Source organism: Varanus komodoensis, unplaced genomic scaffold (genome assembly GCF_004798865.1).
Source record: "Varanus komodoensis strain SLA01 unplaced genomic scaffold, ASM479886v1 scaffold1, whole genome shotgun sequence".
Taxonomy (NCBI): Eukaryota; Metazoa; Chordata; class Lepidosauria; order Squamata; family Varanidae; genus Varanus; species Varanus komodoensis.
This window is the reverse complement of record NW_025335268.1, coordinates 24,579,256-24,604,392: the sequence shown is the minus strand read 5'-3', so window position 1 is coordinate 24,604,392 and position 25,137 is coordinate 24,579,256. Positions and strand designations below refer to the sequence as shown.

Below are 25,137 nucleotides of genomic sequence, written 5' to 3'. Positions count from 1 at the left end.
ACCGAAGAATTGAGGCCTTTGAATTGTGGTGCTGGAGAAGACTCCTGCAAGTCCCTTGGACTGCAAGGCGATCGAACAATCTGTCCTAGAGGAGATCAACCCTGACTGCTCTTTAGAAGGCCAGATACTGAAGATGAAACTCAAATACTATGGCCACCTAATGAGAAGGAAGGACTCACTGGAGAAGAGCCTAATGCTGGGAACAATTGAGGGCAAAAGAAGAAGTTGAGGGCAGAGGATGAGGTGGCTAGATGGAGTCACTGAAGCAGTTGGTGTGAGCTTAAGTGGACTCCGGGGGATGGTGGATAGGAAGGCCTGGAGAAATGTTGTCCATGAGGTTGCGATGGGTCAGACATGACTTTGCAACTAACAACAACAAATCTACTCAGCACTAGTTTGTCTTTGACAGAGCAATATCTTTTCCAGTATGCTCTGTCCTCCCTATAGTTTTAATACTATAATACTGTACTGATGACTACATCTCACTGGTTCTCTCAATTCCATCAGTTTTTCACATTGCATTGCCCACTATAACCAGGTTTTTCTTTAAAATCAGGTACTATTCCAATTTTGGTTGAGAACTTTTAGCATTGCCATAGAAAGATTTTTATGTTATGTTCTTCAAGCACTTATTCCTCTTACAGTGGCTAATACGTTCACAACATGGATAACGTATGTTCACATCATTTTTCCTTCATCTCCATTTTGGCAACTGGAAATAGTTTTGTCTTCATTCCCTAGGGATGATTCTACCAGAATTAGATGCTTCCGAGCTCCTGCCAGCTTCTCCCCAGAGTTCAGTTTAAAAGCTGTTTTGTCACCATTTTTATGTTAGGTTAAGTGTCAGCAAACTAATTCATTTCTGATTCAAGTTGAGCCCATTCCTATTATATAGGTCCAGCTTGTCCCCAAATCACCACCACCACCACCATCATCTGCTACAATCACTGCATTGGATATATTATCCCACCTTTCTTTCTCTTACATGAGACCTAAGGTGGCTTCCAAGGTTCCCCTCATCTCCATTTTATCCTAACTCTGAGAGTTAGATTAGGCTGATAGACAGTGACTGGCCCAAAGTTTCCCAGTGCTTTTAATGACTAGCACCCAGATCTTCCAAATCCTAGTCCAGTGCTCTTAACCACTACAAATAACTCATAGAATGTTCCTTAGTGGCTAACAAATCTTAACCTCTTCTCTCTATGCTCTCGTCCACATATTGAGAATTCTTAGTTTTGCCTCTTTAGCTGGCCATGGATGTGGAACAGCTAGCTTTTCAGATAAAGCTACTTTAGTGGTCCTGGATTTCAGTTTTCTCCTTAGTAGCCTAAATTTGGCTTCCATGACTTCATGGCTACATTTCCCCATATCATTGGTACCAACTGACCATAACCACTGACTCTTACTATAGCACTATCTACAAAGCAGTATAGATATCTGCAGCTCTCACACAGCCTTCACTGTGCAATTTACATACTCGCCACAGACTCAGCTGCCTATAATTCTAATAATCAAATCTCCCACTACTACAACTCCTCTGCCTTCCTGGAGGTACATCATCAACATGAGAGGATATTTGTCTGACTTCTAAGGGATCATTCCTTCTACTTCAGAATGATTCTCTGTGATCACAGAGGAGCTGTAATCCAGAGACTGAAACAGTGCTATTAGGTTTCCAATGGCCTCACCCACTGATCTCTCTCAACTTCTCCAGATTAGCGCTCTTAGCTTCATGGGAATATGCTTATTTTCTGAGAGCCAGAAGCTTATTATACAAAACACATATTCAGGACAATTGTCTGTCTGGCATATAGTCAAAAATGTGGTACTTCCAAATGTGGTACTTCTGGCAATCTGCTGGAGGCTGTACCTGATGTTCTGCCAAGCTGCGAGAGCACCTTCTTAGATGCAGAAGAGACTGCTTTGTCTACAGTTCTGACCCTTTTGGAGGAAACTATTATGCTGCCATTTACATGGGTTATCATAAAAATGTGTTATTTTCATCCCTTAATTTCAGTGAACATTCTACAGTTCTATAAAGGTAAACAAGATGGGAAGCTGAGAACAACAAGGTTGCTTTCAAAATAGATAGTTCAGTTTGCTATGCAAGAAACTAAGGGCCAGACTAGAAATGATATTAAAGCCCTCTTTGGATTTAAAGGGCAGGTTTAGAGATGTTAATAATATCAGTGGGAGGGGGTTGGGATTTGAATATTATTAGGATCCTGGAAGGTGTGGAAAGTGGAATTTAAGCCATTCCTCCCTTGTTGTGGTCCTGTGAACAATCCTGCCCTTGAAGGTTCTGTTTGCATTGGAAAGTAAATTTCTATTGGCAGCAATGTGGAATCCCCCCACCCCACCCCCACACAGAGAACGATCAGCTACAAATTCTCCCAAAACCCACTTCACCAATACTATCATATTTTTTAAACTTATGTTAATTATAAAAAAGATCTAATGTCAAATCTAGTTTGGTGCTAATGTATCTTAATGTGAAAGGCATACTTCATCCTATAATAATGAAATAAGACTTTTCCTCATTGAATGAAGTAATCATGGTTAAAAATGCAAGAGATCATAGCTCAGCTAACATAGGGCTAATATTTTGTCAGCACAAATGGAGGATGTCTCAGTTCATTGTTGGGTCTCTGTTACACTTTTATTTCCAGAAATATGAACAGGAACTATTCAAGCTAGCTTTGCCCTGCTTGAGTGCCGTTGCAGGGGCTTTACCACCTGATTATATGGAATCTAATTATGTTGGTGTGATGGAAAAACAGGCCTCCATGGATTCAGATGGAAACTTTAATCCACAACCTGTTGATACTTCAAAGTAAGGATGTTTTTTAGCATGGATTATTTTGATTGTATGCACTGTTTGGGGCAGAAATGGACAATGCGAATGAAATGCATTCTTCCTTGCTTCAGCACTTTTCAAATATCTTCTTTTGCTTCTGGGAAGAAAGTGCCTATTCTAACCAATAAGTTATTGTCCTCAAACCATTTGTTTGTACAAGGGTGTTCTTGAACACAGGTATATTCAGATGCCTTATATGGGATAATTCATGCATTCAAAATGTTCTTTTGCTGTTGTTTTTAGTGGTTATAAAATATTCCTCATTTTCCTAACTGCTGTATCCTCAAGCATCTACCATGTCTAGTATGCTACCCCTTCCGTATCCTATCTTGAAAGTGCCCTAAAAATAATAAAGTAACAATATTATATTTAGATATTCAATGAGAGAACAGTATCATAATTTGACAAATAAATATAAATGTGATGGTATTATGAAGTGATAAAAATTGAACATTAAAAGAATGCACGATGCATTATTGTGAAATACTGATGTTTATCTGGTTTGTTCTCATGCAGCATTACAATTCCTGAAAAGCTAGACTACTTTCTTAACAAATATGCTGAACATTCCCATGATAAATGGTGCATGGAAAAGGTAAAGTATTTGTAGCTCTGTCTATATACATTTAACATCCTCTTGTCAAGGCATATCTACTGTATTACGAATCCACCTGAACATACCTTTTTTAGTACACATCATGGAATCTTGCTTATGCTACACTATTAGACTCATTCCATTACATTCCATCTTTAAATGCATATATACATATGAGTATTCCTTGTTTTACATTTCTAATTAGCTAACATGTTTCTTTTAATAAAGCTTTTTATATCTTTGTTGTCATTACATATTTTGATGATTGCATTTGCATCTAGATCTAGAAAACTGAAAACACATAATTGCCTGCTTTAGCAGTTTTGAGTAGCAGATCTACCAGCAGTGTAATTTGGTGTTGCAGGAAATGCCGGAGGTGGGGGAATGGGGCATCCACAATTACCAAGCAGGGTGTACTTACAGTACTTCTGTACCATGAATGCACTGCTTTATGGGTGGTCAGCTTTGTTAATTATTTATGCCCCGAGGAACTTTCTTTGGTGGTAAAAATGGTTTGTGAACAAGCATAAGTATACAGCCTCTTAGTTTCCTATATCAAGGTATCTCTTTATGGGCATCATTCAGTGTCATTTCCTGTATTCCTCTGGAATCAGACAATTAGGCCATTCTGTAGAGGATGGGAAGATCATGGAAACAAGGATTGCCTTCATGAAAATATTTTTCAAGACCAAGGGTTTTACCTCTGCTCATGAGGAGAAGGGACTGAGGAACTGCTAGGATTTCATGTTTCCCAGCAGATCCCTATGCCTCCCGGCCCCCACCCCCATGCTAAGTGTAACTTTAGAGCTGACCCAGTACAGAAAGAACTGCACTAGCTGAATAGGTAGAGGGAGTTAGCTTCAAATTCAGAGCTGTAGTCTCATGCTCAGAGTGCTTTCCTGAGGTGAGAGATGAAGTTTTGAATTTTTAAGTCTGTCAAGGCAAAGTGTACTGGCCATAGGATTGCGCACTTAGTTAATATTTACTGCAAGTGAGATTTGCAATGAAATGTTGCAATGTGCTGTGCTCCTGTTCTGTTTCCAGCTACTCCATTCTTTCTTTCCCATTTTCTGTTCCTCTCCCTCAGCACTAAATCAGCATCTGTATCCATTGAACATGTTCAGTACTCAGTGGACTTTAAGAATCCTTTCCTCCCCATTTGGATGTTTTTGTTGTAGTCCTGCAAACTTAGGGATTTCCCTAAGCCTGCTGATATCTCCCTCTTGTGCATCAATTGTGCTACTATTAGTATGTAAGATTAAAAGTTCTTAACTGCAGTATTTCAAATTTTCATGAGATATTGTATGTCTATTAAGAATATAAAATTATATTATTACTGGTATAACCCTATAGAATAATCAGGGCACAAGTATGCATCTATTTCATTTGGAGAGGGGTGGGCATAGTACACTGATAACATGCAAAAAGAACATCCATACCATAAATGGCATCAAGATTCCTGATCAACTTATCCCCCTCCCCCCCTTTTTTTTAACTTTGTCAGTTTGCAAATGGGTGGATATATGGTGAAACATACTCAGAATCTTCCAAAGTGCAGCCATTAATGAAACAATTTAAACTGTTATCAGAAAAGGTAAGAAGATTATATAAAATGTTTTGTTTGTAGTAAACATACTATCTTGATTATTGAAGGAAGCAACTAAATGTAGTGGTTTCTCAAGTAATGGACAAACTCACTGACTTTGTTTATGAATGCATTTTCCATTTATGAGAGTTATTTAAGAGTACCAGCCCTTTACACACTCAGATCTCAGACTTGGCCTGGAAAATCAAGTTGAGTAGATCATTCTACCTTCAGCTTTGGCAGGCCTCCTAGAGAAGATGGTGATGTCTACCATGACACCTTTTCCTTAGGCTTTTCTGCAGTGCAACCCGTAAATGTTTCCTCTGCCCTTTCAGAATTAAAAATCCTTGAGGATGATCCCACATGTTCAGATATCTCACATTGTACACACAGATCCTCATCTTGGTTGAACAGAAAGAACATGTTTGCTTTTGTCCAATCCATAGGACTTGCACATTCTAGATTTCTATCATACCCCCACATTTTATGTGAACTGAACCAGGCCCATTCAACAGCATTATACAATATTTTGGTATCCCTCACTGGAAAAAAACGGTCTCTATCCCTCTTGGAGAATGTATCGCTCTCGTATACCTTTCACCCAGTTTGCAGGTCTCAGGAAGCATTCTGACTTGCACAATTGTGTAGTGGTTTCTTTAGCTTTTTGGGAAAGAACTCTCTTGAAGAATTTGTGGCGATAGCTACATAACAACCCATAGCTTTATAAGGACTATGAATATGGATTAGCCATGCAGTACTTAAATCTGTCTTTAAGCCTTAGAGTTTCATTGTGTCAATAGTTAAAGCATAGGAGATTCCTTAATGCATCTTCACCATTTCAATTTAGAATGTTCTTATACCTACCACAAGGGAGAATGAAACTCCTCCTTAGTGAAGGAGATTATCTTGAAATGGAGTACAGCCTTGTCAATTAAAGCTGTGCCAATCCAATTCCCAGTAAACAAGATCTCAGCCTGTTCTGCTTGTACCTTCTCTGGTTTACTTACACACCAAGTATTTTGGCTCTTTCCTGGTTTTGACAATTGACTTAAGACACCTCTTTGCCATGAGAAGTTCAAAAACTTAATAAGATTTCCTTTTCTCCTAAATTGAATAGCATTATCTGAGGATGAACTGAAAAGAAAACTTGTTAGGTCCTAATGTTCTTCACACTGCTGCAAGGCTTTTTCCGCATTGTACTGAAGTACTAGTGTATTCCTTAAATGTTTACATTATATTCAACTTTAAACAAAAAAGTCTTTCCAGGTTTTCTTTTCTTCTAAATCTGTGTTGTTATGATTGTGTATATAACAATATAGTGTTGAATATAGTGATATGAAATGGCTGGTAGTGGGACAATTTGGCAATCACTAATTCATGTAGTGTGGTAACAAGTTCAAATTTAAAATAGCCATGTTATAAACTGATCACTTCGCTTGCACCACTTCTCTTAAATAGTGGTGACATTGGTAGTCCAACTTTAAGTAATATTCATTTCAGTGGCTCTGCATTAATTAGAACTACTCTGAATACTTCCCATTGATTGCAATGGATATTGTTTTAAAATGGGTGTGCATAGAAGAAAGCTAGATCTCTGTATTCATAGATTTTCCTCACTACATGCATGTACTGGATGATCTGCTGGTTATTCATGAACTTGAACGTGATACCAAGTTCAGTAAAAGATCTAGAGCTTACCTGATGAAGTTGCTGAGAGATTCATATAAGGCATGCTGAGGATTGGAACAGAAGCATAATATCTAAAAGGAAGTAACAGAATAGCCTCTCTCCAACTCAGTTACTGGTTGTCTAACAGAATGATCATATCTGTGCTTTTTCTAGGAAAAAGAAGTTTACAGATGGCCAATCAAAGAATCTCTGAAGACCATGCTTGCTTGGGGATGGCGGGTTGAAAGAACAAGGGAAGGAGATACTATGGCTTTGTATAATAGGCCACGTCGAATATCACAAACAAGTCAGGTACATCCTATGTCAGCCTGAAAGTGTTTCCTATATTTCTGCTTAGTGACTTCATCCCAAGTACCCTCTGGTCATTTAGTAATGGTAAAGGACTGGATCGCAGGCATGCCCTCACGGTGATGGTTTGTTTGCAGCACTACTTGCATTTTTGCCTGGGGGCACAAGCCTTTCTATGTATGAAGTTCTGAATGTTTCACATCGTATACTGTGCATTTGATGTTGTGTTGACATATTTGTATGTACCTTAAACCTTTCTGTCTTTAAAGAGGAAATTTACTCCTGGTAGAGTATTATTAGTACTGCACTGTTTTATAGAAAATGACACAATTTAGTTGATTAATTTGTATAGTGTTGAAAGTGGGGAGTCTGGAAAAAAAGAGATGTCAGTATTTATTTTTAATGTATATAGTTGCCTTTTCTAGTAGAATAATCTTTTCTTCAAGGAGCACAGCATCTAAATTCCACTTTGATAGGAACTTTGGCTTCAGTCACTGCTACTAAAATCACTGAAGCTAAAACTTTTACTGTCTCCTTGCAGTATTTGAAAGAGTATTGCATTAAGGATCAGCATGTTTTATCTTTTAGTCTAGCCTATATACCTTTGATTTTATAGGTTTCAGTTATTTATTTACATAAATGGAAAATTGGCATGCTGGAGTTCAAGTTGTACAAAACAATTCAGTTTTGTACTAATTAGTTTTTTAATATCTAGACCATGCCTAGCTTTCATTAATCTGCAGTCTTTTTCAGTGTAATGGAAAAACATATGTAGACTTGATAAATTGTGAATTACTCCTTCTTTTGTGATAGATGCATTAATAAACATCTTATCCTTTATAAGCAGTAAATTTTGTACCTAATGTGTTTGATCATTCATTTCTCTTTTACACATTTATTAATATTTATTCAGGTTTCTGTAGATACTGTCCATGGATATACTCCCCGTGCAATTGACATGAGTAATGTTACTCTCTCCAGAGAGCTGCATGTAAGTTATATCACTGCTAATGTGATGCAATTAACATTTAAGAAAGATTTTGTTTACTTTTCTTTGTATAATATAAATTCCCAGCCTATTCTCTGGTAGTTATCATTCATTCTGATGTCACACATCTCCTGTAAAATGTAGCTGTAAAATACTGCAAGAACATAACACAGATTTTTTAAAAAGTATATTTAGATTAAATAAATAAGTAGGATCAAAGCAAGTCACTGGATTAGAGCTATTGATGCAAACAAAAATTCTCTTTGAGTTCTTATTTCCAGCTATAGATAGAGGAAAATACTGTTGGTCAGCCCTGCCTACCATCTGAAGTAATGGCAGTGACATATACATAGGAATTTTGTTCTTAACTAGAGCTATTTCAACAAGATATTGAATACCTCATTTCAAGATATAAGAGATATCTATCTATCTATGAAAGCTATGAGAGAGAGCGTGCACGTGATAGTGCACACTGTGAAGCTGTCTTCCCTCCCTTCTCGATCGGAGAGAGAGAGCATGAGAGAATGAATGAATGAACGAACGAACGAGCATGTATAAAAGCTTAGATCTGTAAGGCTGTAAGGTTAATGTGTTAAACATGTTATTCAATGTGGACGAACTTGGAGGATTACAGACATCCAGTGGAAGATGGAAGGAGTGTGTAGGTAAGGATTTCATTGGGCCGCCTTACACTCTCCAAAACCTAAGCATTTTGCATCAGTGCACAAGCAGGAGAGGTTGAGGTGCTACTGCAGTACATTGTATTCTTCTCTTTCCTTTCCTCAAAGTGCTGACTCTGAGCTGCAGCCAATGTAGAAAGTGTTCCAGCATAGAATACATTTCTAAGATTATGGCCATCTAGATAGTGCCTACCAGTTATAGGCCTGTACCGTGAACTAATTATTTAGAAGAAAATCTTAAATATATTTATTCCATTTTTATGCCAAAATAGCTTTTAATAATACAATGTTATTATTTTGTAATAATATAATTTTGATAATCAGATAATACATTTAGTATTATAATTTATATATAATAATGTATAATAATATTTTTTCAAAACCACTAGCCTTTATGAAAAGCATCATCATACCCTTTTTTTCCATTTTCAGGCTATGGCTGAGATGATGGCTGAAAACTATCATAATATATGGGCAAAGAAAAAGAAAATGGAACTTGAAGCAAAAGGTAAAATTGAATATTGTATTGTTAAGCCGTCCTGAGACTTCAGTAAGGGGTGGTCTAGAAAAGTTTTAAATAGATAGAGAGATAGATAGATAAATAAAGCTTTCCAAATATGAAAGATCATCTTGGGTTATCAAACAATAGACACTGCTAAAGAATGACAGTACTTACATCCTCCATTTTGATGTCTTCATGGAAAAGCAGCCACAGGTTCAGTTATATACTGTAGATCATTTAATCATGTTCTGATTATAGCTATCTCTGTTGTGAACAGTACCTGCATATTTTGCTTATTTATCTCCATGGAGTGCTTTTATATATTGATGACACTGTGCAAACAATATAAACAAATCTTAGTAGCTGAAACATAAGTAGCATGCTGATTTGGCATAACTCTGGAGCTGATTTTTTTTTACTGGTCTCTGTACTGATTCTCCTACCCAAAAGCTTTTGCTTTTTTCTTAAAAACAACAACAACACCCAACAAAAAACACTTTTTGTAAACGTACAAGAGAGGCACTCCTCCAGGTTTATTCAGGGGAGAAAACTCATTTCAAGAAGAGTCATTTTTATGCATAGAAGGAGTCCAGTTCAGAAATTACAGGGGATTCATATACTGCTTCTGTTCGGATTAGGTTGAAGAGTCCAACAAGCTTATCTGTTTAAATGGAAGGAGGTGATATGCATCAGCCCCTCCTTTGGCTCAAGACTGGCTAGGTGGCAGTGTTGCTGGAGTAATTAGTGTGACAGCCAACTTTTGTTACCATCTGTAGCTCTGATTGGCCAATGCCACTTATCTGTACCATTTGTTTGTTCATTTTCATTTTATATTCTAGCTTTTTAATGTACAAAGTGGTTTCAGGACTTTGAGTTTACTAAACTATGATGACACCAATATGCTTTAACGTGTACAAACAAAACAGTAGTGCAAACATGAGTTTCTTCGCCAGGCACTTTATACAATTTCCTGCAAATACTCTCGAAAAGATATGCTTCCTATGTTATGTGAAATTAACCAAGTTAAACATAATCAGTTGCTGTGCACTCATTGTTTTCATGAGTTGTTTTGCATGAGCAGAAGAAAGTATGTTGTCTTCTGCATGGTTTATTGTTACACGTGTGACATGGCTGCCAGCAGTTGAAGAGCTTCATGTGGAAAGCAGTTTTATTTATTCTACGAGGACAGAGAAGCAGAACTAAGAAGGCCTGTGGATGAGATAAAGCTGAGCTGAGCCCCCTGCAAAGCCATATGACATTGAGTAGGCATGGCAGTGAGACAAAGCTTCACTGGCTCTGCCTACTTCCTGCAATCTACATTTAAATCTCACCTTGAAGGCTCTGCCTATGGTGGTGATGGGGGTATTTTCAGTATCTAAATGGCTCCCCAAGTGCCATCTGAAGGGCTAAGGGCTTACTCTTTGAATGAAATATATCATCCTTTGATGTTGTTTGTAATATATTCAAAGCAGCTGCCCTCAGTCTTACTTTTTGTCATTTCCCCAATTCATGGAAGTGGGAGGAGGAAACCATCCCTTACTTGTTCCCTATGATACACTGACAGCCAAAGAAAAGGCCAAGGACAGAGAGAAAGCTCAAGATATTTTGAAGTTTCTACAGATCAATGGATATGTCGTCTCCAGGTAGGTTCTGCCTCAGTAGTTTTAATGTCAGTGTATATTGCTTTATATAAAAGAAACTGCAGTACAGAATTTGGTTTTTTAAATGTCATTGCAATACCATTTTGCCCTAACTTGGAAATATACATTTTGCTTAGGAAATCTGAAATGTGTGCGGGTCCTTTTTCATTTGTGTTCCTGTTCCTGAGCCTTTCTTTAAAAAATAGTTTGTAGCCACACAGACTAAATACTGGTCACATTTGAAGGCAAGTGTGTACAGTTTTCTGGCTTGCTATGTTTGTCACAAACCAGAAGGGGAAGAAGAACTTGCAGTATTGCAGGGGAGGTGAGCAGGGAGTGCAGAAATCCATGATTGGCTACCATAGCCATTTTGTGATGTGCTTGAATCAAGCCAGATACAAAACCTGAAAGGACAGATAAGGTAACATATTGGCCAAAAAAAAAAAAGCAAAGAAAGAAAAAGATAATGGGCATATCAAGCATATATGTAATGTTAAATCTCTTTGTGATAATCTTGGTTTTTGTCTTAGTTTTGATTTTATTATCTCTGTTTTTGGGAAACTGAAATATTTTTTATTCCAGAGGTCTAAAGGATCTAGAGTTAGACACACCTTCCATTGAGAAACGGTTTGCGTACAGTTTTCTTCAGCAACTGATAAGATATGTAGATGAAGCCCATCAGTATATTCTGGAGTTTGGTAAGCCATTTTAAATAAGCATTTTATAGTATAGAATTAAAATGTTTTAATACCAGAAGCAAATGGCTTTAAAGAGTTATATTAAACTCAGTTGGTAGACTTTGATGAGACTTGAATCAACTTCATATCTCTTTGATCATGGCCTGTTGGGTTGCCTTATCCAAATGGACTTTTAACTTATTAAAGGAGTTAAAAGCTCAAATGTTTTCCATTTGGAGTTCAAACATAGATTTGAAAGCTAATCCAAGCCAATTTCTTTCTACTTTATTAAAAGAATTCAGTAAGCTACCCAAAAGATGCAGCAAAATAATAATAATAATAATAATAATAATAATAATAAGTTAATAGTTCTGTGATGGTTAATAGCTACTTTCTGCCAATAGAGGAGATGAATAATACGCACAACTTTCTAAGACAGTCAGGAAAAGGAACTTGGCAAAATTATAGCTGATGTCAAGAAAAATGGAAAAATCTTGAAAATCAAATGTTTAATTTTCAGGAATACCAATTGTCACAGATGCCTCCCCTCTCCTGCCCTATTTCCCAATCCATTCTTCAATTTCCCAGTCACTGTATGATGAGCCTTTCAACAGTGAAAACAAAAAAGAAGAGACATAATTTATTTTTCAAAAAATAATAATACGTTCTCCTGTACTTAGAGGATATTGTTAGTTTATTGTTAGATTCAATAAGGTAAGAGAAGGCTTTTATTTTTTTAAAAAACTAAGAAAGTGCTTTACTATTTAGAGAAATTGTTGATTTTGTAATTTCAGGTTCTTTGTTAATGAACAGACCCCATTTGTGCCATGGAATAGGAGCTGTGGCACGAAAGGAGGAGGCTGGCATGGCTAGAGGCTACACACTGGCAACTCAGCATGTGGGTGTGGAGCTTAGATCTGGGCTGCACTTTTTCCAGCTTCCTCAGCACAATTAGCGGTGCTAGTTGGTTTTGTGGTGGTGTGGGGAGAGCTGTGGAGGGAGCTGGTTGAGTAATCTTCCCTCTGGCTTGCTCTGCAACCATGAAAGGGGCCCATGGTTCTGGTCTCTCCTTCTCATCATGCTAAGCTATTGCAAATGTTACATGCCAGGGCATGGTCCACCCTGCCATAGAATCTCTTTCCTCCCACTCCCCGCCACCACTGCCATGGGAAGGCAATTATTAGAATTACTAGATTTTTACCCAAATTCATATTTGGGATGTGGGGAAGGGTGATAGAGAATAGAACTATATATTTAATGATACCTCTCTTGAACAAATTGTAGTCAGTTTTGCTGGATTGCATGAAGATTTGTTAGACCTTTGTTAGATATTCAGACTGATTAAAGTAATTTACTTACAAGTAGCTCATATTTTATTAAATTTGGTAGCTCTTGGCCAACCTGGACTTTCTACATTGTATGTTTATGTCCTTGTCCTGAATATTGAACATTAAATGAGGTAGAAGGAAGCAAGATATTAAGGGCTATGTGATGGAGATGGAGGCCAACCTTGTGATGATAATGGAGACAGTTCTTGGAAACTAAGGTGTTTGAACTGCAGAAGATGGATCTTCACCACTGACATAAAACTATCACACTATTTTACTGATGAAAAAACTAATGAGGATAAAATACAACTCTATGGTTATATTGAAGTGTGCAACGCAGATCCGAAATTCAGTTTAGAAAGCCTGTGGAAGCAATATAAAGTGTTACAAATTGGCCATAACATATTTAAATTATATCTGAAGCATTTGTCTTTTTCATACAGATGGTGGCAGTAGAGGCAAAGGAGAACAATTTCCTTATGAACAAGAAATCAAGTTCTTTGCTAAGGTAAAGTATATCCTTCCATTTTTTGCCAAATATCAAATGTACTATACTCAGGGCTAGCACAGAGTTAATTACTCCAGTTAAGAGATTGGGAACCAGCCATAACAACATTGCATGTGACAGTAGTCACCCATGCACTTTCCTGCCATATATCCAGTAACTAAGAATGATATCCAACAGTGTCTGTTCTCTATTGGGAACAGACAGCTGGTAGAATGGATTCCTTCTCCCATCTGCCCCAGAAGTTTAAAGGATGCTCTGGAACACCTCTTCTCCCCCACAGCAGGAGAAAAGGAAGGGAAAGCAGAAAGCTTTAAGCAGAAGCATGTTCATCTTACATTGGATAGAATCCACAGATTTCCCTCTCTTCATTTCCTTGAGTTCAGTGCTGATGTTCACTAAGAGGAGTAGTGTGCGATGTCCAAAGTGCAATAGTTCCAACAGCCAAACATGATATAAGTGAAATGATACAGAATGGCAGACTTTCATTGCTAAATGGGAAGCAGGACCGCTGCATACCCCAGAGGTGGCCACAAAGGGGCAATGGAGGAGCCAGGAGTAGTGCTTCGGTTGACTAAGGTCACTCCATTGCTGAGAAGCTTCAATGTCTGCTCTGCTCTCTTGTTATATTCATTAAGAGATTTATATTATTATATTATATTAATTTGATAGGGTTAATAACAGAGAAGAGGTAGAGAGAAATTGAATATATGTTCATAAATCATCAGTGCCATGACACTGTTACAAACGGAGAATAGTGGCAGTGCAGGGCCTTGGGATAACTAATCTCTGTATTTCCCTCTTGTGTTTATTTCAGGTTGTACTTCCATTAATTGATCAGTATTTCAAAAATCATCGCCTGTATTTCCTGTCTTCAGCAAGCAGGCCTCTCAGCAGTGGGGGGCATGCCTCTAACAAGGAGAAAGAAATGGTAACCAGGTAAACTCATAATAAAATAAAATAGCTGATTAGCTTATCATGAAACATGGGTGGACTTATGAAATGTGTGCTGAAATTAGAAGAGTAAGTTGGTTTATTAGGCCCCAAAGTAGAAAACTAACTTTTACCCCTTTCTCTTATCTGAGTACTGTTACCCAATTTCTCATAATCTAATTCTGTCCTTATATAGTACCTACTGGCTAAACTTCTGTGCTTTTGCTTGAAGTCAGCAGAGCTAAATTAATTATTAAGATGTTTAAGCAGGGTGTTGAAATCCAGGTATTGACTTTACAAGCCTCTTTTTGCAAACTTGCTGTTTTGTATCTGGCTATTAATACTTTTTGCAGTCTCTTGAATCTGCAATTCCTTTGCAATGTAAAAGTTTCCTCTATTTTTTAGTTTCATTTTGCAAGTTCCAGATATAGAGGCATGTTCATGTAAACATATTTTGATATGCTTGTTTACATAACTATTCCTTTCACACTTTTGCAAAGCTTGTAAAGTAAATGTGAAAGTTTTTATTTCACTTTGTAGATTTATCTCAAGGCTTAGAAATGTTTGGTTGGATGCTCATTCTAGACTTAAGGGTATTGGACAACTACTGACCAACAGTGAACATCTTATTCTTGTGAAGTCTCTTGTGAGAGTCATGGTAGAGAACTGAAAGCATTCTTGGATGATACTAAATATCTAGACCCATTTTAATATGGGATTCTGCCTGGTTACAGGACCAAATCAGACTTGGTTGCCCTTATGAATGAGCTTTATTGAGAGAAGGACAGTAGGAGTATGAAATGGTTAACCCTGCTTTGATTTCTCATGAGTTTTTGATACCACCAACCATTGCATTTGTCTGAACAAACTCTGTGGACTGAGAATTGGAGGAACTATGTTAAAGCTGTTTGGATCCTGTCTTCCCAATCAATTCCAAAGAGTAGCACTGACTTCTCAGTTTTTGAATGATTAAACTATGTGGTACAGTAAGCTTCCATCTGTCCCTGGTGTTGCTTAAGGTCAGTATGAAGCTGCTGGGAGCAGTCATTCGGGGATTTGGAGTGAAGTGCCATCAGTATGCTGATATTACATAGCTCTCTCTTCCTGTGATATCTGAATCAGATGGGGCAGTGCAAGTCCTGAATCATTGCCTAGACTCAGTGATGGTCTGATTGAGACCCAGTAAACCGAGGTTGAATCCTGGCAAGAAAAAGACCCTATGGGTGAGCGGCTTTTGTATTCAGGAGGTAGGCTCATTGCCTCTCCTGAATGGTTGCACTCCCTGTGACAGATCAAGTTCATAGACTCTTGGATGGATCTATGTTGCTGAAGGCCCAAGTGGGCAAGGTAGCTTAGAATATGTTTAACCAACTTTGGTGCTCTGGTTACAGCCTTCCCTCGACAGAGATAGCTTGACCACAGTGCTACAGGCAGTAGGAACTTTATGCAGTGTTTAAAGTTAGTCCAAAACATGCAGCTAGTGCAAAATGCAGCAGCATGGATAATGTCAGGAGCTGCCCTTTTTTGCCAAGTAGCTCCTTTGTTGTGAGAATTGCACTTGGTGCTTTTTGTTCCTGGCCAAATTTAAGTTTTGCCATTGGTGTATGAAATCCTTAAACAAATTGGCATTGGTACCCTTTCCTAGGAATATATGAGAATTTTATTTCAATTCTCAGATCACTAATGGCCAGTTCACAATTCCAAGTGCCAGCAGGCGTTCATATTCTTCAAAAATGCCCACAAATATCCAAACTTGTATTTACAAAATGTACACTTCTAGAAATACATCTTAAAGTGCACAATTTTTTTTTAAAAATGCACACTTTTAAAAAGGTGTCTTTTTATACTTTAGTCACTTTGGTGGAAAGTATGCACTTTACAATCTGAACAACTTAAGAAATGCACTCTTTTAAGAATTCAGTTTCACACATAAGTCTGTGGGGAAAAGTACACACATGGAAGTGAGCTGAACTGAGCTTTGAAATGAAGTTGGAAGAATTTCATCAACCTCAAGCTTCTCTGGTTCTCCAGTCCCTACCCAGTCATTGAGATCATTAGATGAGGCACTGCTGAAGTTCCACAATGACCAGTTCAGACTCCACTTGGAGTAGAACCTTCAGAGAGGTTCAGAGTTCCTCTCTCCAAAACCTCCTGTCCTTTTATGTTACTTCATTTTTGGCATCTACAGAAGACATTTTTTCTTCAAACAAGGCTTCCTTGTCTGGTCAGTCATGACTATAGATAACTTAATTGCATTTTAAATATTTAATTCTGTATTTTTATTCTTTCTTTTTATTGTTCACTGCTGAGAGAGCTTGTCAGATATAGAGTGGTATATAAATGTATCTGCCAATGGAAGGGACAGGGCCATTAGAATGCATTCCTCTATCAACACTGCACACATACACAGCCTCAGACAGTCTCCCAAATCTGTTCTAGAAGCTTGAGTGACCTCCAGAAGACATTAAAGAAGGGCACAGGGGAAACAGAGAGGAAAGAAAAGGAAAGCTGCACTGTATGAGCAGAAGCAAGCTGGCCCAAATTTTCATCTCACCCATTCTAGCAACATTAGCTCTTCCAGGAAGTTGCCATGGTAATTATATTAATTGTATAATAGTTCAGGGCTACATCACCTATTTGTGGATGTATGCTGTGAAGGAAAAAAAGACACATTTACCCTTATTCTTGTCCCATTAGTTGATATTCTGAATGTTAGCACATACATCTTTCTTCCATGTTTTCATTATTAGCTCACTGGTGTCAAAAGAAAGGCAAGGGCATGTATTGTTGTTGTAGTTATGTTACTGTTTTTCGTTTTATTGTGAACCACCATTGGAAGTGTGTCATACAGAGGTGATATATAAATGGAAAATGCACACACACATGCATAATTGATTGAAAATCCAACCAATGTGTGTAGATTAAGGCATCCATCAGTAGGATGGGAATGGAGGTGATTTTCAACAGTTCTCACGATGGGTAGGCAAAATAGCTCTGCAGCCTTCCCAACCCTTCATAGCAGATTTTGGTGGAAAGGGTATTTGTGACGGAGCGGGGCAATGGTCCAAAACTGGCTCCTTCCTGTTCTGATGATACATGCCTTTTGTCATGCACTTATGTATCCTTATATGTCAAGGGAAATAGGTAGCTGATTTAATTATGCTTAAATCTGAAAGCATATGATGTAATACATTTATATTATCCTCTAACATTGATCCAGCTGGTAGTTTGAAACTCTTTTGCTAACATCTTTCTGCAGTGACTTACTAACATCATTTAACAAAAGAAATCTAGCAATGAAATGACTGATTATCAGCTTTTTAATGGGAACAACGTTGAAATATATTTTGTTTAAGTAAGTATAGTTTGATGTCTCATGCCATACTTGACTGGTTCTTGTAGAACAATGAAGTACTTTCAGTAGACTCTTTGCTCTATTCCTTGTGTAGGGATTGAGCCCATCCGTTCCATAAAAGAGCCTTGTGGATTGTAGATACAGATGAAGAGGAGCAATTAGAGGCTGCAGCTGAAATACTAAGGCCATTAGACTCAGCAATAAGCCAGGCAGTCACAGAATCAGACAGTTTCAAATACTGTGGGAAAGTTTAGTGAGCATTTTAATGCAGAGGGGGCCGACTTGGCATCATTAATCCAAGGGCACAACATCAGGTTAAGGGGACAGACCAGTGATTGGCCTTAAGCAGCAGGATCCACCTTGATGGTGTGGTTTGTGCCTTTCAATTTTGAAGAGGGGAGAGGTATTCAGTTTGGAATCAACCTATTATTAAGCTACATTTCTTTAATTGCCAGTGTTGCTATTGTTGCTTCTTTCTTTTGTTAATTATGTCTGGAATTTTCTCTTGCTGCTGCTTGTCCATACTCTAAAGCCATCCTAGCTGGTCAGCATTTTATGATGCCTTTGTCCTGGTTTTTTGAAGCCCTGTCTCTTTCCAGGGATGTAACCCATATCACACTGACTGGGTTAACTTGACAAACAAGTCTGGTGTGTTGTCTGAGCCCAGTTGTGATGGTTGTCCATTGTCACTTACCAGAGTTATCAACTGTGATAAGACACCACAGTCTGTTGTAGGGTTTCTTCCTACTGCAATTTCTTGTTGTGTTCTCCAAACGCGGGCAACACAACCAACTCTGGTAGAACAAGAGGGCTGCTTGACAAGAACAGCTTTTCCCAGGTAAAAGCTGTTCTTGTCCCCCTTCTTTGCTCCTGATTAAGAGAAAGCCACTCAAGAGTGGGAAAGGGCTCGGCAGGGGTGTTGCATTCTTGAAGTGTGTCCCAGCCTATTTATTTATTTAGAAGGCTTCTATGCCGCCCCACTTGCTGAAGCCTCGGGGCGGCTCACAATAATAAATAAACACAGTATAAAACAATGTAATATAATTTGAGTCGACCTGGCCCGAAAAATAAAATAAATAAATAATATTAACAATGAAAATAACGTTTGAATAAAAAGGTCTTCGCCTGGTGCCGAAAAACGAATAATGACGGCGCCAGGTGGACCTCTCTGGAGAGCGCATTCCATAGATTGGGTGCCACTGCAGAGAAAGCCCTCCTCCGAGTACTTACCCTCCTAATATCCTTCACGGAGGGTTCCTGGAGAAGGGCCTCTCCTGCTGATCTCAAGGGGCGGGCGGGCATATATGGACGTAAGCGTTCCTTCAGGTAACCAGGACCCAAGCCGTTAAGGGCTTTATAGGTCAAGGTGCCTGCCTAGCCCAGGTGTCCCTTACCTGCTCCTACTTGAGGGGCTTTCTCTCCAACAGAAGTAGAGAAAGTGGGGCTGAGCTAGGTGGGCACATGCTGAGAAAGGAACTTCACTTAAGCCAGATTCCCTTTCCTCACTTCTGCTCAAAAGGATCCCCCTTTCCATGATTTCCACGGCCCCCCTTTTTTTGCCTGAAAGTGAATCGGGCACTGTCTTTCCTGTTCTAGAGAGGCAAGGGTGCCTTATCAACTCCCCATCTTCTCTGCTGCACCTCAAGGAATGAGTCCTGTTTGTGTAGCAGAGTTTGCTTGCCAGAACTATATTCCACAGCATAGCTGCTTGCCAGTTCAGGGCAATTCCTCATGGCAATTTACCATGCTTGGCACTTCAGGAGTTGTTATTACATGTGATTCTGCCCATTGTATAATGTCAGATGACAAACAGTCTGCATTCGTAAAACTGGTGCTGTAAATCTCAAAAAGAAGTTAATGTAAAGTACTTCTGAAACATCTCTTGCTTGATAATTTTCACTGTGCATAGTGCAATCTGGCAGATTTTGCTGATTTGGTTATTCCAGATTTGTTCAGTTTCTCTTCTGTTCCATTACCTTGATCTGTACTATCTGTGGTATGCAGATTTGGATTTTCTTTCTCCCAATAATGGCCACAAATGAGATAATATCCCTTTCTCATCCAGGTGCTAGGACTGGTACAAATGGTATCCTATTTTGACTATTATTATTTGGTTCTTTAGATTTGCACAAGTGGAATTGTAATTTTCAAAAAATACTTTATTAAATACTATTTAAAATAATAATATTAAAGCAAAGAGGTTTGGGGAGGTACCAAAATGGAGAATATAATTGATGACTGTGGAGTATTACTCTACTGGGATCAATAAAGAATGATGTAGAGATGGTGAAACTAACAAGGATATGGACAAGTGGAATGCACAGTGGACAAGCAGTTTTATGAAAGATCACTGATAGAAAAAAATGTTTTGAAAAACATCCTGTTTGTAGAAATGCTAAAAACCTGAAAAATATAATTAAAGCTCTTCCTATGATTCCATATGTGCCAATTTAAAGACCCCAAAATAATACCAGAAACCCCACACAGGGCCCTATTTCTGCAAATCACAGCACTTGAACAAATTGTCTATTAAAGGTCACAAATCAGCGAAACAACATTTGGATCCAACCCATTAAATAAATTAATGGTTCACATCTGTTTATTTCTTGGCATACTTCAGAGTAAGGTGCACTTAACCCTGAAAGCAATGAGCCGGATAGTTTCATTGAACATAATTTTGTTGGACTGTGGCCAATGTTGTGATTAGAATAGCAAAACATCTTTTGAACATGAGCATATGCAAATAAAACAAATGTAATATGCACCACCATCATCAAATATTTGCTGCTGACTCAATTAATTTCACTAAGTATTTTCTGATTATTTTAAAATAAAATATGCTTTAATAGTAATTAGCCTCATTGTCAGTTTTTCTGTTTCTTTAATTATGATACGTGCTTACTTAATCATGTTTGTTAAGGAGCTGCTTTTGGAATCTTTTATAATATTCTCAGTCCCACTTCCTGCTCAGAGAGTCGATTCTTTCTTGCAAAACATCATGTTGCTTTTTCCTGCTCATATATCAGCTGTTATTTTTCTTCCTTTCTTTTCTTTTCCCTTCCCTTCTCTTTTATTTACCCCTTGTCTTCAGCCTATTCTGCAAACTTGGAGTTCTTGTCAGGCATAGGATTTCACTGTTTGGTAAGGAGACCTTTCACAAATACTTGTGTGAGCATCCTTTGATTTTCTTTGCCACTATTTGCAACTCCGTGTTCTGCTTTGTTGCATGCTGCATGTCTGCATGTCTACATGGCCAAGGGCATGATCTTTGTAGACCACTAATAATCCTTAAAAATAGTCATCTTAAAATCACCATGATTTTTATTTATTTATTTACTTGATTTCTGTACCACCCATTAACCAAGATGGTTATAGTAGCCTAAACGTTCTGTAACAATCTGAATTTGCTATTGGTTGTTGCACTTAAAAGATAAGCCATTAAAACAAGTCATCCTGCCAAAGCAGTTTATACCCACTGCTAAGAAGGTATCATTTATGGAGATGTAGTATGACCTTGTGCATCATATTTTGAATTCTCATAGTCATTCCACATTGCCAACTGTGGAATGGAGTTCCATTTCCATTGCTGGCAATACAATGTATTTTTCTATCATGGCAGTTCACGCCAATCTAGTAATCTCTTATCTCAACATCCAGTGGAGATAGTGCATTTGTACAGCTCCCTGTACACTTGTGCTATGTGTTGAAAACAAAGTAACTTGCATGTGAAAATTCCATGTAGTTTGGCAGAGTGAGCTTGTTAGTTCTTTTCCACAGTACATGCATTGTGTATGTGGTACAACTTATTCTGGTGTCTTAATGGGATCCACTTGTTCATTTCTCTCCTTTAATGGAGTATAATCATTATAATCTCTGAATATTAGAAAATTAATTTCAGACTGGTTCCTGACTATTTCTGAAGCATGCAATTGAAGTTGTTTACTGATTCTATGGGGGCGGTGTATGATTCTTATAATACTTAGTAAGCCATTAGAATATAATATTTCTGATGATAGCATACGAAGTCTAAAATGCTTTCTAAAATGAAAGCATTTGTTCAAATGGAAGGGATTGTTGTAATGTTTGGCATAATAAAATTGGATATATTGACTGAATTTCAGTGGCTTACTATCCTAGGCAATAAAAATGTTATTAAACTGGCTTATTTCAGACACAGATATGATTTGATATCTTTTAACGCATTTAAGACTTTAGCATTTTATGATATTTTAGTGTAGAACTTGAAGGATAGTTATTTTCAGAGTGATTACTTTAATTGCATTTTAACAGACAGATCCTAAAGGATTTGTTTTAGTGCAAACTGTGTGTTGTGTTATTTTAGACTATGCATGAAGCAGAAATTCTGCCTTGCTAGCAAAGAAATTCAGATACAGAAATTCAAAAGTAAAGCAAGAAATGAACAAATAATACCACGTTTTCTTACAGGTTTTGCCTATATGATATAGATATTCATTATATTTATAGTGAATTGTTACAGAGAACAGGCTGTCCAACTCGTTTCTTTCTTGGAATAATGTCTGTTGAATAGCATGTTAAATTGTGGTTGTACCTCTAATATAATTTGGTATATCAGTGCTGTATGTGTAATTATACAAGTATGTGACTGTAAACACACATGAACATGGCAAGATTATTGGCTGATATCCTTCTCTAAGTATTCTCTCTATCAGAGGCTTAGGCTTAATTCTATGAAAGAGAGGACTTTTTTCAGTGGTGGTGTTTTTAGGAATATTTGTCTGGTATAAACTGCACTGTCTTTTAGGTGCTAGGCAAAACTGTGATATAGTGGGGCTAACCTTAGTATGTTTCATTAAACATGGTTTCTTAATGTGTATACTTTATTCAGTTTTTACCGTTTCACAGAATCTCACAGGAAATAATCCCCATTTTAGGAACTGCTAATGTTTTTCCATGTATCTTTAGATAATCTGGAAATGGAGTGGAGTTAGACCTTGCATGAACTAAGTAGCTCCTTGGATCTTGGCTATAGTGGTTTTACCTTATAGCATCTGCAAGGCACAGGCAGCATAACCTGGCTAGATTTAAGCACTTATGAAGAAAACGTTTAAGCTTGTGCTTAACTTTCTGTTTGACATCAAATCATAATTTTGTTTACCTGCTTCTGGATTAGTCTCTGCATTTTTATCTTTCTGGGACCACTTCAAAGATTTGATGAGATGCTCTTACTGAACAGCTACTACATGACTTGAAGACAATTGTTTACAATATAACTGAAATACAAAAATGTGTATACAGTATTTCTGATAGCTGCATGCAGAGTTTTACTGTTTTGTATTGTTCCTTCTAAGTACAGAAACTGAAATCTTTAGGTAGCCTAAAAATATCATTAAATGACTAAATGAATAGCATAATATTCCTGTGTTGGATTGGATTTTAAGGCTGGGCTTATTTAATTGAATTGCAGATTTAATTGCAGGATTAAAATCACAAGAATACTTTCCGAATTGATCACCACATTTTTCTGCTTAAGTATCTTGTGCTGATACATTATTGCTTCTGTTTTTGACATCTGCTATAAAAAGTTTGAATCAATAATTATTATATAGAGCATTTTCCTTTCTAATGTGTATATGTCTTTACTTGTAAATGTATTAGCACTTTTCAAAATATTAGGAATATTATAGTAAAGTCTACTTCTTATTCCCCTTTCTCAGGAAATGATGCAACTTCAATAGTCAATTGTCTTCATATCTTGGGCCAGACTTTGGATGCAAGGTAAAATATTACTCATACTTAATGAAATTACTGTTATAAAACAAGTCAATAGTAATCTAGGATTTGGAACAGAATGCTCAATAATTTATGCTATGATAGAGAACTGATGTTAGTGGTAGGTCGAATCAGCGTAAAGCAATCCATAACTTAGTCCCACTGAAAACATGAAAAGCTAATTGTATATTTAATTTCAGTTCCATTAAACATGTAATTGCACATAGTGTTAGCATGTTTATATAGAAATTTCTGAATATTATATGCTTGTATGAAATAAGCACCACCATCCTTAACCTAATTGCTTGCTCAATTGGGATTTGAACCATCCTTGCTTGGTAAAGCAAAAGTATGCTTCATTGTAAACCGCAATGTACCTGTATTTGATACATACAGAATATACTTTTTTGTAGATTAAGCCTTCATATTTAGTTGTGTACTAGCTCTATCCACCACTCTCCACCATCCAAAGGTTTCGTTCTCTTTCAGAAGATTCCACCCTCCTGTGTTGTCCTGTATGGAATTACTTTTCAAACATCTCTGTGTTGCCTCTTTTCTTGTTTCAAATCCCTCAAAGCCCACCTTAGCACAGCCAAACTCACAGCAGTCCTAAGTATTGGCCCTCTAAGTTTGATGGGACTGAAGTCTCAAACAATTAAAGTATAGCACGTTGGGAAAGGTTGCTCTGTTGTAACTCAGCCTAACCATGTGAACAGCCGTATGTTGCAGCCCTGTTTATTCCTGCTTTCACTCCCCTTTCATTATTCTGTTGCCTCCCTGTGTCAAATTTTAGAGTGGACACTCCTTGTTGTATTTTGTCAAGCATTATGTACACTGAATGAAGTAAACAAATACATGAAATAAAGCTGAAATCGTCTGCCCTCCAGATGTGATTGGACCATGCTGGCTGGGGCTCGTAGGAGTTGAAAGTCCAAGAACATTTGGTGGTCCACAAATTCCCTATTGCTAACGTAAATAATAATGCAAATCTGATCAAATAGTTTGACTTCTTTTCTGATTATAAATTGTGGCTCTCCTTTAACTTCTGTTATTTTATAGGCACAATTGCCAGCTTTGATCACAATAGCAGAGCCAAGCTCTAGGTCAGGGGTCTCAAACTCAACTTACCTGGGGGCTTCTGGAAGTAGAGTCTGGGTGAGGCTGGGCCGGATCAAGTATTCCACCACTGCGGTGGTGGTGGGCCGCTCATCCCGCGGCCGGCCCGGGCGCTACCGGCGCTTTGAAGGCCGCAGGGCCCCTCCCCTGTGCCCTGCCCGTCCCAGCAATTGGCCCACGGGCCGCGAGTTTGAGACCCCTGCTCTAGGTGAATCTAAGCAATTTTTCCTTCAAAGTGCAAAGCAAATTAGTATCACAGAGCTGTTAAGGGCTCCGGGGTCTCATTCAGAAAACCAGATTGTAGGAGGCCCCAGACCACTTGAAATAACTCAGCTGAATGGCACTGTGAGGAAGCAATAAGGGAGGCAAAGTATCCACACTTTGCCTGCCTTATTACCACTGGGTAGGCTCAATAATGAGCTCTTAAATATGTTTGATTGGACTCATCATGAGACTTCCTCCACCTGCATTCTAGCCATCCCCCTACTTGCTTCATTGCCCCCAGCTCATAATTATACTAAGGTGCTGAATGGACTCGGCGGGTAGGGAGAAGGTGTTTTGGTGCGATCGAGTCAACAGCCTGAGCCATTTCCCTATTCCATAAGGCAACTTAGGCATCAAGAGGAGTGCCAACCATATCAGCCATAT

General features: G+C 38.0%; 1 protein-coding gene across 10 annotated transcripts in view; it reads left to right on the top strand.

Moving 5' to 3' along the window:
• The window catches only part of RYR2 (ryanodine receptor 2), a 373,600-nt gene that overhangs the window by 240,296 nt on the left and 108,167 nt on the right, over nt 1-25,137 (top strand). For 9 of the 10 annotated variants that reach the window (XM_044419812.1, XM_044419847.1, XM_044419795.1 and 6 more), the window contains 12 exons: nt 2,670-2,833; nt 3,374-3,452; nt 4,957-5,046; nt 6,880-7,017; nt 7,928-8,005; nt 9,115-9,190; nt 10,701-10,827; nt 11,407-11,522; nt 13,273-13,337; nt 14,152-14,273; nt 20,714-20,763; nt 23,319-23,379. In XM_044419812.1, the coding sequence (XP_044275747.1) occupies nt 2,670-2,833; nt 3,374-3,452; nt 4,957-5,046; nt 6,880-7,017; nt 7,928-8,005; nt 9,115-9,190; nt 10,701-10,827; nt 11,407-11,522; nt 13,273-13,337; nt 14,152-14,273; nt 20,714-20,763; nt 23,319-23,379 (1,166 nt within the window). The remainder of the gene's footprint in view (nt 1-2,669; nt 2,834-3,373; nt 3,453-4,956; nt 5,047-6,879; nt 7,018-7,927; nt 8,006-9,114; nt 9,191-10,700; nt 10,828-11,406; nt 11,523-13,272; nt 13,338-14,151; nt 14,274-20,713; nt 20,764-23,318; nt 23,380-25,137) is intronic. The other variant, XM_044419803.1, reaches the window with a different exon arrangement.